General features: G+C 34.3%; 1 protein-coding gene across 2 annotated transcripts in view; it reads right to left on the bottom strand.

The window, feature by feature from the left end:
* DIAPH2 (diaphanous related formin 2) overlaps positions 1 to 15,137 on the bottom strand; it is a 1,070,037-nt gene that overhangs the window by 519,098 nt on the left and 535,802 nt on the right. For both annotated transcript variants that reach the window (XM_040630182.1, XM_040630183.1), the window contains one exon: positions 2,834 to 2,935. In XM_040630182.1, coding sequence (XP_040486116.1) covers positions 2,834 to 2,935 — 102 coding nt within the window. The remainder of the gene's footprint in view (positions 1 to 2,833; positions 2,936 to 15,137) is intronic.

Below are 15,137 nucleotides of genomic sequence, written 5' to 3' on the forward strand. Positions count from 1 at the left end.
ATAAAAGTGCTAACCTCCTAGGGTAATGAAGAATACATAAGATGGTGCATGTAAAAATCCTTAACATAGTATCAGATATAGTAACTCTTTAACACATTTTGTTTCTATAAATAATAATAGCAAAAACAATAATACTCATAATAATAAGGTATCCCTTTTTCTGAGATTTGACAGAGAACAGGTTAATAAAAGATATGTCTAGAGATAGCCTTGTAGGTAAAAGAGATACTGGAGGTTCTAAAAGCCTAAGTGCTTTCCTTTTTCTCTGGTGAGTACGAGATTACACTGTTGGTGTTAAGTGCAAAGAATGGAGAGGGGAGGATTGGAAGACCTGAAGAGAGCAGGTAAGATATGGTTTAGCTGCTATGGAAAATGAAAGGCCGCTGAATAGGAACAAGTAAAATAACTTCTGAAATGGCAATGAGAATCCCACTGAGGTAAAAGCTAAAATGTCATAAAGACACCAATTCACTCCAAAGAGTGACAGGGAGATATAAAGCCACAGAGTTAGCGGCACAATGAGAATACTAAGGAGCTCAGGCTTTATTCTCTAAATTCCAGGAGACACTGAAGGTTTTTGATACAGAAATCACATGTTGGATATAGATATTTTAAGTAGACTACACTAGTTGTATCGATGGGGGAATTAGCAGAAGTGAGACAACCAGTTTGGAGCCTCTCTCATTACTGCAGATGATTCGACACATTTCTGAAATTTTCCTAAATGTAGGCTGTCGATATATTTTGAGGATTAAAAAGTCTTTGAGTGTATTCACAATGAACTTAATTTAATTTTAGCATTGACCTGGAGAAATACGTTTTAATATAATTTTTACTTTAACAGATCTAAAATACACTATTTTTAATCTCAGGCTCACACTTGGGTTTAATAATTGTCCTATAATTCAGTTCAATAAACATTTCTTATCTATTGTATATAAGACATTATTCTAAGCACTCCAGTACATTTTCTCTATAAATAATAATGGCAACAATAATAGCAGGTACTTAAAAGACTGGGGCCTATCATTATTTCTAAAATATTTTCCTAGATATGAGATTATCTAAACTTTATTTGGCAAATCCTGATGGATACTACCTTCAGTGATTTACATAGCACAAACTACTTTGTGATGTCCTTGACTTTTTTCCCTACAGACACGTAACTAGGGATGGGGAGAGTTAAAATAGGAGGACCAGGTGACTTTATATTCACAGTCCCAAAATTATTTATGGTTATGTGCATAAACAAGAAATGTCTTCCATTTTCTATTTTGCTTTTAGTTCAGAAGGTATATTGCTTTTTATGTCCCCAAACTTCATTTCCTCAGTGTGGTACCAAGGATATTCCTCTTGCAGGACTTGCTTGGCAAACTAATACATCTTCCAAGATAAACTGCATTCAGAAAAAAAAAAAAAATGACTTCAGAAAAACTGTGTAGTGTACCTACTGTAAAACTCATGACCATCATGACACATCTGAATTCTCAGATAGTATATAGCCTTGCTTCAATTATAGTATGAATTCAAGCAGCTTAGGTTTCAAATGTGGAATTTGGTCTAGAAAATTTTATTTAATATTGCATTAAAGCACTGCTATTTAATAAATAATATCTAGCCAGTTCAACTGAATAATTTGCCTAATTCAAAAAAGAAAAAAATCTTCCTCAGGTACCTTTACATTAGTTCTACCTCATCCCAAATATACATTCCTGATTTTCTTTTCAAGAATTTGACAGAACCTTCCATATCAGTACATGCAATGCCATATCTGAGAATTAATCAGCTCTGAATATGGGCAAGCAGTTATTGCACATGTTCAAAAGGAATGTTCTCTGTCCGATCTATCACATTTTGACTTTAAACAGGATTTTTAAATTGCAAAGTACCAAATCAGATAAATTAAAATATATGACTATTAAAAAGGCAATAAAATATGTGAATTAAACAGTATTTGACTACTAGTTCCAATGGTAATTTTGAATCTTAGTATTCAGATATGAAATTGTCAGGGAGCCAGGGTAAAGTTGGCAGCCGTAGTACAGCTGCTCATCCATACAATGAACAATCTTGTATTGAAAACCTCAGTGAAAAACATTTTTTCTCCAATAAATTAAATAAATCAAAATTCCCTCTTCCCCATATTTTGCCCATTATTTCAATAGCAGGTTTGGGGAATGCTTAAAACATATAACTATAATCTTTAATACATAATTTATATCGAGTCATCTTTTGTATCCCTTAAAATGAAGAGGGGATGAGGAAACATAACTCATTCCAATAACAATTTAATCATACCAAAGCATTATATGCATTTATGAGATTTTCTGCCCAACTGAAACAGTGCATTTAAAGCTTTCAAGTAATTAATGACACTCTATAGGAAATCTAAAAATTCTTGTGCTTTCTCTGACAAAATAGATATATAACAAAAAAGTTTTTAGAATATTGCTATTTAATCTAGTTTCGACTCTATTATTTAGCCTAAATTGGGGAGAGGGGGCAAATTCTAACATCAAGATCTAAATAAAAGAAATAAACAGCCAATACAATAATATATACTACTTTTCATATATTAATAGAATTAAATATCGACACAAGTATGGAGGAGATCCCATGAGACATCTTCAGGTATTCCATGAATATAAATCAAAATTTCTTTATTTTTCAAAACCATGACAAATAATAATAAAGGTTTTTCTCCTGACAATGTTATATTTAATTATATAGTTACACAGTTTGAAAGAAATCAACAATTAAAATGTCCTTTTCACTGTTTCTGACAATTATTACATCACAGCTGAGTTTGTGGGCCCTTATGCTAGATACGTACCACAACTCCAAACTGCTCGGGCTCACAGAGGTCATTATATTCATTCCTCAGCTGTGCTAATTCACTGAGTACTTTCTGCTCAGGAAGATGTTTTACAAGGTTCTAAAAAGAAATAAGAGTACAAAAATTTCATATTTTATTATTAGGACTATTAAGCCTGCATTAACAACACTAAAAGTGATTAACTAGGATAGTAAATTTCTGATTGCGATTCTTTTATAGCAGAATCACTGCTACAGTGTATACTCCCCTTCTCTCTCAAATAAATAACCAAAAAATGAAGTACAATTTAATGTGAATAAATGTACAACTGTGTTTGCTTTCCATGCACTGCAGTACATAAATGATAAATAAAAAGATCATATGGAAATAAATGACAATGCATAATTGACTAACTTTCTGGGCCTTAAACCTATATAGCATAATTTTTAAGCTTCATTTTCTATCAGAAAGTCAACTCATTTGGAAAACATAAAAATAATATATAGAATTAAATCATGTGTAATAATAATAAAAGTCAACTCTGTTCTTCATAATTGGCAAAATTTAGAATAATCTTTAATCTTATAAACCACACCAAGCCTGTAAAAAAAAATCTCCCATTATTTACAACGTATTTAAATACACAATGCATTCCCACTTCAATGGAGAACCAACTGAAAGTGATGAAGTCTGATACATGTTCAAGTTTGATGCTGAAGAAAATCAAAATTGATGACTTCTCAACCTAGTTTATCTTGGATTATGATACAGTTCTAATTATCATTACATCAGCATGCAACCAACACTTTGGGGACACACATGGGATTTCAAAAAACATATCAAAGGAAGAAAAGCAGGAAAAAAAGATTTAAGAAAGTAAGGTTGACACAAAACAGCAGAAAACTACATTCTAGGGATTGGTCCCACCACCAAAGCAATCACCGAGCCAGAAAGAGTAATTTAAACTACATCAAATCACTGAAACCTAATCGGATACTTACAAAAAGGGAAGTGTTTGTTGAAGGGAGACACTGCTGTTCTCTGGCAAGAGAACAACATGCACAAAACAGATATCAAACCCCATTCCTCAGCACCACTGTGAAGACAATGCCTGAGTCCTTGAGGGGCTGGCTGATGCCAGGGTGGGCAGTGAGGCTCATGTTATACAAAATTTGAGGATGTGCATTTTGTTTGGTTTGGCAGTTCCCTGAAGGGCCAGTGCAGGTGATTGCCTTGGTTTCAACCCTCTTAGGTTGCAGTAGCTTCCCCAGATGGCATCTATCAGAAGACTTAAATAGAAACACCTTCCCTGCTTTTTGGAACCAGACATTTAAGGAAATCTTTGTCAGATTACTGGCTGACAGCAGAGATAATAAAATCCTAAATCCAGTAACCACACACAAAGAATATATAGCTTGCAACAATTGTTTGGAGAAATTACAAACAAATAGCTACAGCTCTCAACAAACAAAAATCAGCAGTCTGTGAGGAGGAGAAAAACTCAAATTCCAGAGTTACAATATACTCAAATGTCCAGTTCTCAACAATTAAAAATTACAAGGCAGGCAAAAAACAAAAGAAAACAACAAAACAAACAAAAAAACAGGAAGGCATAAGCTACACAGGAAAAAAAAAAAAAAGAATATGATAGAAATTATCCCTGAAGAAACTCAGATTTTGGAATTAATACTCAAAAACACTAAATCAACTGTCTTAAATATGTTCAATGAGCTAAAGAAAACTATGAACAAATACATCAACTCTGAGCAGGACCTGAAAGAAGTCCACACTGAGACACAATGAATCGAACTGCCAAGAAAGGGAGTGATTTTAAAACAGCAAGAGGTAAGTGAATTGTCACATTTAAGGGATCCACAATAAGATGAATATGTGATTTCTCCAATGTAAGCAAAAAGGCAGAGGGATAACATATTTAAAGTCCTGAAATTTAGAAAAAAATAACAAACTCTCAACCAAGAATTCTGTATCCAGCAAAACTATCTTCTTTTAAACGATGGAGAAAGTAAGATATTCCCAAATTAACAACAACCACAACAACAAATATAATTTATTGCTAGAAAACCTGTTCTGTAAGAAATACTAACAGAGGTCCTACGGACAGAAATAAAAGGACACTAAACACTAACTCAAAGACATAAGAAATAATGAACAATTATAAAAGAAATTACATATGTAAATATAAAACCCAGTGTTATTGTACTTTTGGTTTGTAACTGTTTCTATGATTTATAAGGCAAATGCATAACACAATAATTAGAAATCTATGTTAATGATCATACAACGTGTAATGATGACAAATCCTCTCCCACTCCCCCTGCTTGTGTTCCCTCTCTCGCTGGCTGTCTCTGTCTCTGTCGAATAAATAAATAAAATCTTTAAAAAAAATAAACAATATAAAAGGGAAAAATATGTACAGGAACAGTGTAAGTTATTAAAACTAAATTTGTATTATTAAAATGGGTTGTTATAAGTTTAAGATATTAATTATAATCCCTAATGAAACTAATAAGAAAAATAACTGAAAAAAACACAGAAATAAAGATGGGAATCAAAATAGTAGGCTACCAAACAAACAAACAAACAAACAATTAAATATAAAAATACTAACAGAGAAATCAAGGAACAAAAACATGTAAGAGGTACAGAAAACAGCTAACTGGCAGAACTAAGCCCTTCTCTAGAAATAATTATTTTAAATGTATATGAATTAAATTATCCAATTGAAAGGAAGACCTTGGAAGATTGGATTTAAAAACAAACATATTTATCTATACACAGTCTACCTGAGACTCAGCTTTAGATAAAAAGATACAAAGAGGTTGAAAGCAAAAGAATGGAAAAACATATTTCATGTAAATAGTAACCACATACACACACATACACAAAACCAAAACTGTGGTGCCTATATTATTGTCAGACAAAAAGCCTGAAATAAAAAAAAGTAACAAAAGACAAAGAAGGATATTCTATATTGATAAAATTTTTTCAATGCATCAGGAAGATATAAGCAAATGCCCAACTAAAAGCAGAGCTCAAAAACATATGAAATAAAAATTGACAGAATTGAAGAAAGGAAAAGGCAGTTCTAAAATAATAGGTGGAAGGGCCCATGGCTGGCTCAGTCAGAAGAGCAAGCAACTCTTCATCTTGGAGTTGAGTTCAAGTCCCATGTGAGGTGTAGAGATTACTTAAATTTAAAAAAAATTAAAAAAATAAAATAAATAAAATAATAGGTGCAATATTTTTTTAAGATTTTATTTATTTACCTGACAGAGAGAGAGAGGGAGAGAGAGGTGGGATAGCAGACTCTGTGCTGAGGGTAGAGCCTCACATAGGGCTTGATCCCATGACCCTGAGATCATAACCTGAGCCAAAATGAAGAGGCAGACACTTAAAACCAATTGAGCCACCCTGGCGCCCCAATAGGGGGAATATTTAATACTCAACTTTCAATAGTAGATAGAATAAGAAGACAGAATAATAACAAGGAAATAGAGAATTTGGACATCACTATAATCTTATTAGCCCTAATATATTTATACAAAACATTCTTTCTAACAACAGCAGAATGTACATTCTTCTTGAGTGCACATGGAACATTCTCCAAGATCTATCATTTATCAGACCAACAAACAAGTCCTCATAAATTTTAACTGACTGAAATCATGCAAAGTATCTTTTGTGATCACAGTGAAAATGTCATTAGAAATAAATAACAAAAGGAAAAGGAGAAAATTCACAAAAATGCAGAAATAACACACTCTTTAAAAAGCAATGGGTCATAGAAGAATTTACAGGTGAAATTAGAAAATATCTTGATATGAATGAAAATGAAAACATAGCATGCTAAAACATGGAATTCAGCAAAAGCAGTGCTAAGAGGAAAATTATAGCACATACACATTAGAAAAGAAGAAAGGTTTCATTTTTTTTAATGTTTTTTTATTATATTATGTTAGTCACCATACAGTACATCCCTGGTTTTTGATGTAAAGTTCGATGATTCATTAGTTGCGTATAACACCCAGTGCACCATGCAATAACGTGCCCTCCTTACTACCCATCACCAGCTTATCCCATTCCCCCACCTCCCTCCCCTCTGAAGCCCTCAGTTTGTTTCTCAGAGTCCATAGTCTCCCATGCTTCATTCCCCCTTCTGATTACCCCCCCTTTCTTTATCCCTTTCAAGAAGAAAGGTTTCAAATCAATAACCTAACTGTACACCTTAAAGAACTAAGGAAAATCATACTTAAGACAAAGCAAGAAGGAAATGTAAAAATTAGAACAGAGGTAAAATATAATTACTTAGAGAAGTAGAAAACCAATAGAGTGAAATCAATGAAACTGAACACTGAGTCCCAAATTGACAAGTCTTATTAGCTAGATTGACTAACAAAAGAAAAAAAAAAGAGAAGGCTCTAATAACTAAAATCAGAAATGATAGTTGGGACATTATTACTGATTTTATGGAAATTAAAATAAAGATTATAAGATGATATACTATAAATAATTGTACACTAGCAAATCGGATAACCTAGAAGAAATTGACAAATTCCTAGAAACACACAAAGTACCAAAACTGAGATCAGGAACAACAACAACAAAAAAGAAAATCTGAGTAGACATATAACAGGTAGGGAGATTGTGTAACTAATCAAAAATCTCTCAACAAAGAAAAGCCCAGGGCCTGATAGATTCACTGATGAATTCTATCAAATATTTAAAGAGGAATTAACACCAATCCTTTTCAAACTCTTCCAAAAAAATTAAGAGGAGGGAACATTTCCTAAGTCATTCTATGAAGCCATCATTACCCTGATACCAAAACTGGTCTAAGACATAAGACAACTACCTCAGGCCAATATCCCTTAATGAATGCAAGTACACATTAAAAGATACAGTAGGTAACATATAGCATAACTCCCATGGGAAACAACTGTATCATGTTCTGTACAACTGTACAAGTTCTCCTTTGTTCTCTCTGCTTTTATCTTCCCTCCTTCCAGTGGATTTTGCATTTCCATTAAATTCTGGAACTGCAATGGCATCCACCGTGTAACTGACGAAACTAAATTTAAACTATCATGCCCTTTCACTTAAAAGAACTAAAATACTGTACATGTACATATAACCAAATGAAATTAAGAACATCCATTATTTTGCCTCATTAATTAATACAATTTTCTTTTATAAAATGAAAAAGTAAGTAAATACCAATTTATTATTTCCATTTTTCCAGAATAATTTTCAAATGCCTGTAAATTAATTGCTGTTTAAACATTTTTCTGTTAATGGGATTTTCGGTAAAGTATGTTGTTATAAAAAACTAAGAATCAGTTTGGGCACTTCCATAATTTTCACTACAGGGCAACTAACTAGAAAGATTAAGAACAGTGTTAAAATTATTAAAAAATATCAATTCTGCATATTTCAAACTTTCCATCTCAATTTTAACTGTGAAAATCAGTACAACAGAATGAGTCAGGCCTAAAATAAAATTTCAGCTCAGAATGTGAAACATTGTTTTTTGTTCTCTTCTAGCTATAGGTAACCTGCTAACTGATCTTCAGAATGCAGGCTCCACAGCAGGTGACATACCTTTTCTTTTTCTGTTCAGCTATATGAAATATTTAACACATTCAGTGGGCTTAGATGTATTCTGATTCTGGATACCATTTTATGGCTGTGTTGCAAATTTATATAACTGCCAGTGCTTAGTAGGTTCTATTTACAAGTAAGATTTGGAATAAAACTCACTCTCTCTCATGTGTAACCAAGGCAGACTACTATTATACTACCTATTGCTTAATGAATCAGCCTCTGTTAGAATCCCATGTTGCAAGTGGCCATCATGGTCAATTCCTAAAGATAACTGATTTTTTTTTTTACATACACACTAAGCTTGATACATAAAGATTTAAGATTGAACATCAATATGTTTTCATGTCCATAAATTCCTGAATAGAAGAGGCAGGAGGATAAGATGACAGAAGAGAGACAAACCGTACTCATTTGCCTCCACTCTCCTTCACCTACTCATCAAAAGCATGTCAAGAGAGAAAAAGAAAAAAAAATATATATATATATACGTATACATATACGTATATATATGTGTGTGTATATATATATATATATATACAGGTTCAAGGCATAGTTTGAGACTAAAGTGGACAGTCCTAAGAATCACCTGGAAGTCCATTTGTATGGTAGACTAAGGGGCCTCCTGGGAGAGAAATTTCCTGCCTAATTGAAGTGTATCATGCAATAAGAAAGCCAACCTGCATTTCAAAATGGAAGAAGAAAGCCTGCATTTTAAAAAGGATTGGAGTGATTCTGAGTGCAGCATATTTGTTTCTTGGTTGTATCACAAGGCCTAGCCCGCCCACCCCCAACATAGTCAAATGTCTGACTGCTACGGAAAGGGGGGCTGTGTGATGAGCACTACTTTGGTACACCCCTAATCAAGTATATTTAAAAAAAGGAGAGAAAAGAAGAAACATGTTTCTGTATTCTGCACAGAACACCCCATACCCTTGGCACCTAGAGGGCTTTAGTACACAGCAGCTGTGGCCCATGGGAAAAATCCTCCCATCTCCCCACTTACAGTTATCCCTAGGAGAGGCTTCAAAACAGGAAATGAGGAAAATTATCTATAGCTGCTACATGGTAGCTGACAAATTTAGTTCACAGGATGCATAAGATATTTTTGGAGACCCCTAAAAACATATAATGTAGGGGCTTCTGGAAAGAGTTGGGGTCCTACAATAGTAATTAGGAATAAAAGAAAAATATAGGTGAACTGATGAGGACTGGGCAAGTATTTTAAACTTAAAAAAATTAATACAGCTTTTGACTTTTGGTAGCTTAGTGATACTATCATTACTAATATTTAAATAAATTGCAAAGGTGAGCTCTGACACACTCTATAAGTGAAAAGCTGTCCATAATAGAAGCTAGAAATTATAAATTTTAAAATGCAATTTAGATTCTTATGAATTATGGGGTGATAGGCAAAAATCCTATAAAGTTACATCCCTTCCATCTCTCCCTCCCACTCCTATTTACTACCGAGCATCTTTGAAACACTTCAAAATTTGTGTTTAAAAGATCGATTCTCGGGGCGCCTGGGTGGCACAGCGGTTAAGCGTCTGCCTTCGGCTCAGGGCGTGATCCCGGCGTTGTGGGATCGAGCCCCACATCAGGCTCCTCTGCTATGAGCCTGCTTCTTCCTCTCCCACTCCCCCTGCTTGTGTTCCCTCTCTCACTGGCTGTCTCTATCTCTGTCGAATAAATAAATAAAATCTTTAAAAAAAAATAAAAAAATAAAAGATCGACTCTCAGTCAACATGAAATTTTCATCCTAGAAAATGTCAATGAGTGGAAGTTCAAAAAGAGAACAAAGAAGAGAACAATGAGTGGAACAATGAGTCAATGAGTGGAAGTTCAAAAAGAGAACAAAGGAGAAAGTAGTAACTATGTCACCAAATGAGTAGATTTTTCTTTGTCTTTTACGTATCACGAATCAACATTCTGATGATTGTCACTGTTATCTGAAGGAATTTCTCCTAACAGACTATGGGCTTTTAACTTCTTTTTACATTTTTACAATTACTCTACAATACTTCCAAAACTTTATTTCCTTTAAATGTTAATTGCACACTTAAAGGTTAGTTAAGTGAAAGTATTGACCCATAATGCCCTTTCCTTCTTGCCAAAACATAACCTTTCTTTTTTGTCTTATATCTCATTAAGTCATTTTAGTAGAAGAGTCGAGTTAGGTTCACTGTAATTAAGTCTATCATTCCCCACATAAACGAATTGAGTCCAATATTTCTTTTTTAAATTTATTATTTATTCCTTTAAAATATATTATTACAGTGTGTATATCTATAGACATGTAATTATAACATACATATTTATATTTCATATAGAACTATATATCTATACGTACATAGGACATACATATACATGTATACAAAACAGAACTATTTTAACTTATGTTTAAAAATACTTTATTTCCTTTTTTAAATCCAAACCAGAAATGTTTCCCCAAAGCCCTGAATAAATCTCTGTGATCATAACACAACTCTCCCCTACTACATCTAGTTAAAAATCTCAATCCCTTAAAACTTATTATTTCATAATATGTTTTTCAATACTTTCTTATGACATGTCTCAAATTATGTGTGTATATTTCATATTCTTAAATCACATTTATATGTTCTTGCTCTTTGGGTTAAATGGCATACACTTTGATGCCGGGCCTGGTTCTATATTTATTTTGTGTTTCATTCATCCATGCAGCTAATATACACTGGCTGCCAAATATGGGACTGTCACCATGTTAGCCACAAGAGATTCTGCCTTCATGAAGATTACAGGTTCAAAAGAGCCATATATGCTCCAGTGGAACCATAATCAACATATGACTGACAGTAATTTGTGTTGCATTGGATTCAAAATATATTTCCTGTCAGGTCGGTCATGCTATAATTCTCTCCATTTGGTTTGATTACTAACATTTCTACAACTCCTATAATAGACTCTAAGAGCCAACTAAAGTATGTAAAAATGCTGATTAACTGGCCTAAAGCATTCAGGGGGAGCTTTTCTAGCCCTCTCTGCAGAGCCACTCTTTAAAAAAAAAAAAATTAGTTGATAAAAGGGAACACAAGTATTGAAACTTTGATGAGAAAATTCCTGACCTTGGAGTATAACAATTGTGTCTTCCAAAGAGGCAGCCTTTGACAGCTTTCCTACCTATTTAATCATCATCTTGTCCCACGTAAAGAAACTTTTTCAAAAGAAACTATTCTACTGGAACAAACAATCCTAAAATTCATGTAGAACCAGAAAATACCCCGAATTACTAAGGAAACATTGAAAAAGAAAAACAAACCTGGGGGCATCACACTGCCTGATTTCAAGCTATATTACAAAGCTGTGATCACCAACATAGCATGGTACTGGCACAAAAACAGACACATAGATCAATGGAACAGAATAGAGACTCCAGAATGGACCCTCAACCCTTTGGTCAACTAATCTTCGACAAAGCAGGAAAAAACATCCAATGGAAAAAAGACAGTCTCTTCAATAAATGGTGTTGGGGAAATTGGATAGCCATACCCAGAAGAATGAAACTGGACCATTCTCTTACACCATACACAAAAATAAACTCTAAATGGATAAAAGACCTCGACGTGAGACAGGAATCCATCAAAATCATAGAGGAGAACATAGGCAGTAACCTCTTTGACATCAGCCATAGCAACTTCTTTCATGACATGTCTCCAAAGGCAAGGGAAACAAAAGCAAAAATGAACTTTTGGGACTTCATCAAGATAAAAAGCTTCTGCACAACAAAGCAAACAGTCAACAAAACTAAGAGGCAACCCACGGAATGGGAGAAGATATTTGCAAATGACACTACAGATAAAGGGCTGGTATCCAAGATCTATAAAAGAACTTCTCAAACTCAACACCCCAAAAAAAATAATCAAATGAAAAAATGGGCAGAAGATATGAACAGACACTTTTCCAATGAAGATATACGAATGGCTCACAGACACATGAAAAAATGTTCACTCCAATGTTCATAGCAGCAATGTCCACAATAGCCAAAGGGTGGAAGGAGCCAAGATGCCCTTCAACAGATGAATGGATAAAGATGTTGTCCATATATACAATGGATTATTACTCAGCCACCAGAAAGGATGATTACCCAACATTGCATCAGCATGGATGGAAGTGGAGGAGATGATACTAAGCGAAATAAGTCATTCAGAGAAAGACAATTATCATATGGTTTCACTTATTTGTTGCACATAAGGAATAGCATGGAGGACATTAGGAGAAGGAAGGGAAAAATGAAGGAGGGGGGAAATAGAGGGGAGACAAACCATGAGAGACTATGGACTCCGGGAAACAAACTGAGGGTTTTAGAGGGGAGGGGGTGGGGGGATGAGTTGGCCCACTGATGAGTATTAAGGAGGGCACATATTGCATGGAACACTGGGTGTTATACGCAAACAATGAATCTTGGAACACTACATCAAAAACTAATGATGTACTGTATGGTGACTAACATAATAAAAACAATAAAGAAAGAAATGTTTCCAAATTCTTAAACCTAATATTAACTCCAGTCCTCTAGAAAGCTCATGGACCCTCCCAGGATCAATATTACCTCAGTGTTAATAATGCCAAACAAACAACTCTAGCTCTTACCATGGGTAGCCAGCTTCAAGTTCCTTGTTTCTAACTGCCAGTCCCACATAGATGTCCTACCATTAACTCACACTGAACAGATCTAGAGGAGAATTCGTCCTCACTCTGACCTCTCATTCTTACCTCTTATCAGCTTCTCCCAACAGCCCGATTCTGCCAACAAGAACTGACATTCTCTCCATCTTCTAAGCTGTCAGACTGGCAATTACCACTCAATCACAAGTTCTGACAACTCTTACCAGCAAAATCTCCTAGGAGTTCAATCCTTCTTTTACATTCTACAGCCAAAAATGTAGGCACAGAAATCTCATGGTATTTAAACATTTCCTAACTTCAGCTCAATTAAATTTGTCAAAGTATTCTAGCTCTGTAGTAGGTTAATGGAGATCACAGATATATTTACAACTTCTATAGTAATAAAAAGAAAAATTGTGACCACTTCGTACATAAAAAATTCAACTCCTGCTAATGTCATGATCTTATTCGCAGAGGAAATGCACTGCTTTCTAAAATAATTTATATGATTTACATTTAACCTGGAAGATAATTACTAACACTATTCCTTTGATGCTAATTATCTTCTATTTCATTTATCTCCCATTTTTGTGCTCAAAAATGAAAATCAGAAATCACATTAAACCTAAAAGGTGATTTTTAGAATTAAAAATATAGAATATACAGAATGAATGACTATGAATATTGAATAAAATATGAGATGTGTATGTCCAGGTCTAGCTGTAATATGTTCTTTCTACATATAACACAGACCATGTTGTTAATATTCTTCTACATATTATTTAACTTAAATGCATTTTAAATTAACATATTTCAAATAAAATATAAAATATCTTCTCATATAACTGGGAAAACTGATATTCTCAGATAAAAAATGAAATAGATTCATATCTGTTAAAACAGGTAACAGGTATACAATACCCTGTTTATGCTATACTCTGCTTTCATTAGATATCACCTTAATATGTCCATGACAAACTGCCACAAATACAAGGATGTATTATTATTAAATATTATATATAGATGTTTCCAAAGCTGAATATTACTCCAACAGTCAATACAACTATCTACGGAGTTTAAGAGTGCTATCAGCTTAGATATCTTGAAATGAGAATATTGCAATGCATTTGATGTGGAATACCCCGAAAAACTATCTGGAAATTTCATCCAACTATACAGGGCTGTATACTCATGCTATACCCGATCATTACACTTTACAAAGTCAGTGTTTCTCTCCCATGATTTTTGTTTGGTCAAATGAAATGATGCAATTCTATGTATACTGTGAAAATTAGCACACTAACAGAAATTCATATAGTTAAAGAAAACATGCAGTATCAGAATATTACCAGTCCTATGCAGATCCAAATGTAAAAACACCACTATCTACGAAAACAATACACACACAAACAAGACGCTGCTTCTATTTCTGAGACCATAGTACCAGAAAATCATTTCAATTAGTTAAAGAGATTTATACTAGAAACCGTCATACGTGATTGACTATCCTTAAGTATTAACTTCTCTGTTTTTTTTTAAGTATTTTATTTATTTGTCAGACAGAGAGAGAGAGAGACAGCACACAAGCAGGGGGAGTAGAGAGGGAGAAGGAGAGCAGGCTCTCCACTGATCAGGGAGCCCAATGCAGGGCTCAATCCCGGGAACCATGGGATCATGACCTAAGCCGAAGGCAGGCGCTTAACCAACTGAGCCACCCAGGTGCCCCTACTTTTCTGTTTTCATGTAAGAACTGGTTATAGACACCTGCATCCAAAACAAGCATAAAAGTATACAGATATTCTATAAAGAAACAGAAAGCCAAAATGAAGTATTCAGGGGCGCCTGGGTGGCATAGCGGTTAAGCGTCTGCCTTCGGCTCAGGGCGTGATACCGGCGTTACAGGATCGAGCCCCACATTAGGCTCTTCTGCTATGAGCCTACTTCTTCCTCTCCCACTCCCCCTGCTTGTGTTCCCTCTCTCGCTGGCTATCTCTCTGTCGAATAAATAAATAAAATCTTTAAAAAAAAATGAAGCATTCATAATGCACTGGACATT

Source organism: Ursus maritimus, assembly GCF_017311325.1.
Source record: "Ursus maritimus isolate PB19 chromosome X unlocalized genomic scaffold, ASM1731132v1 scaffold_X1, whole genome shotgun sequence".
NCBI classification, from domain to species: domain Eukaryota; kingdom Metazoa; phylum Chordata; class Mammalia; order Carnivora; family Ursidae; genus Ursus; species Ursus maritimus.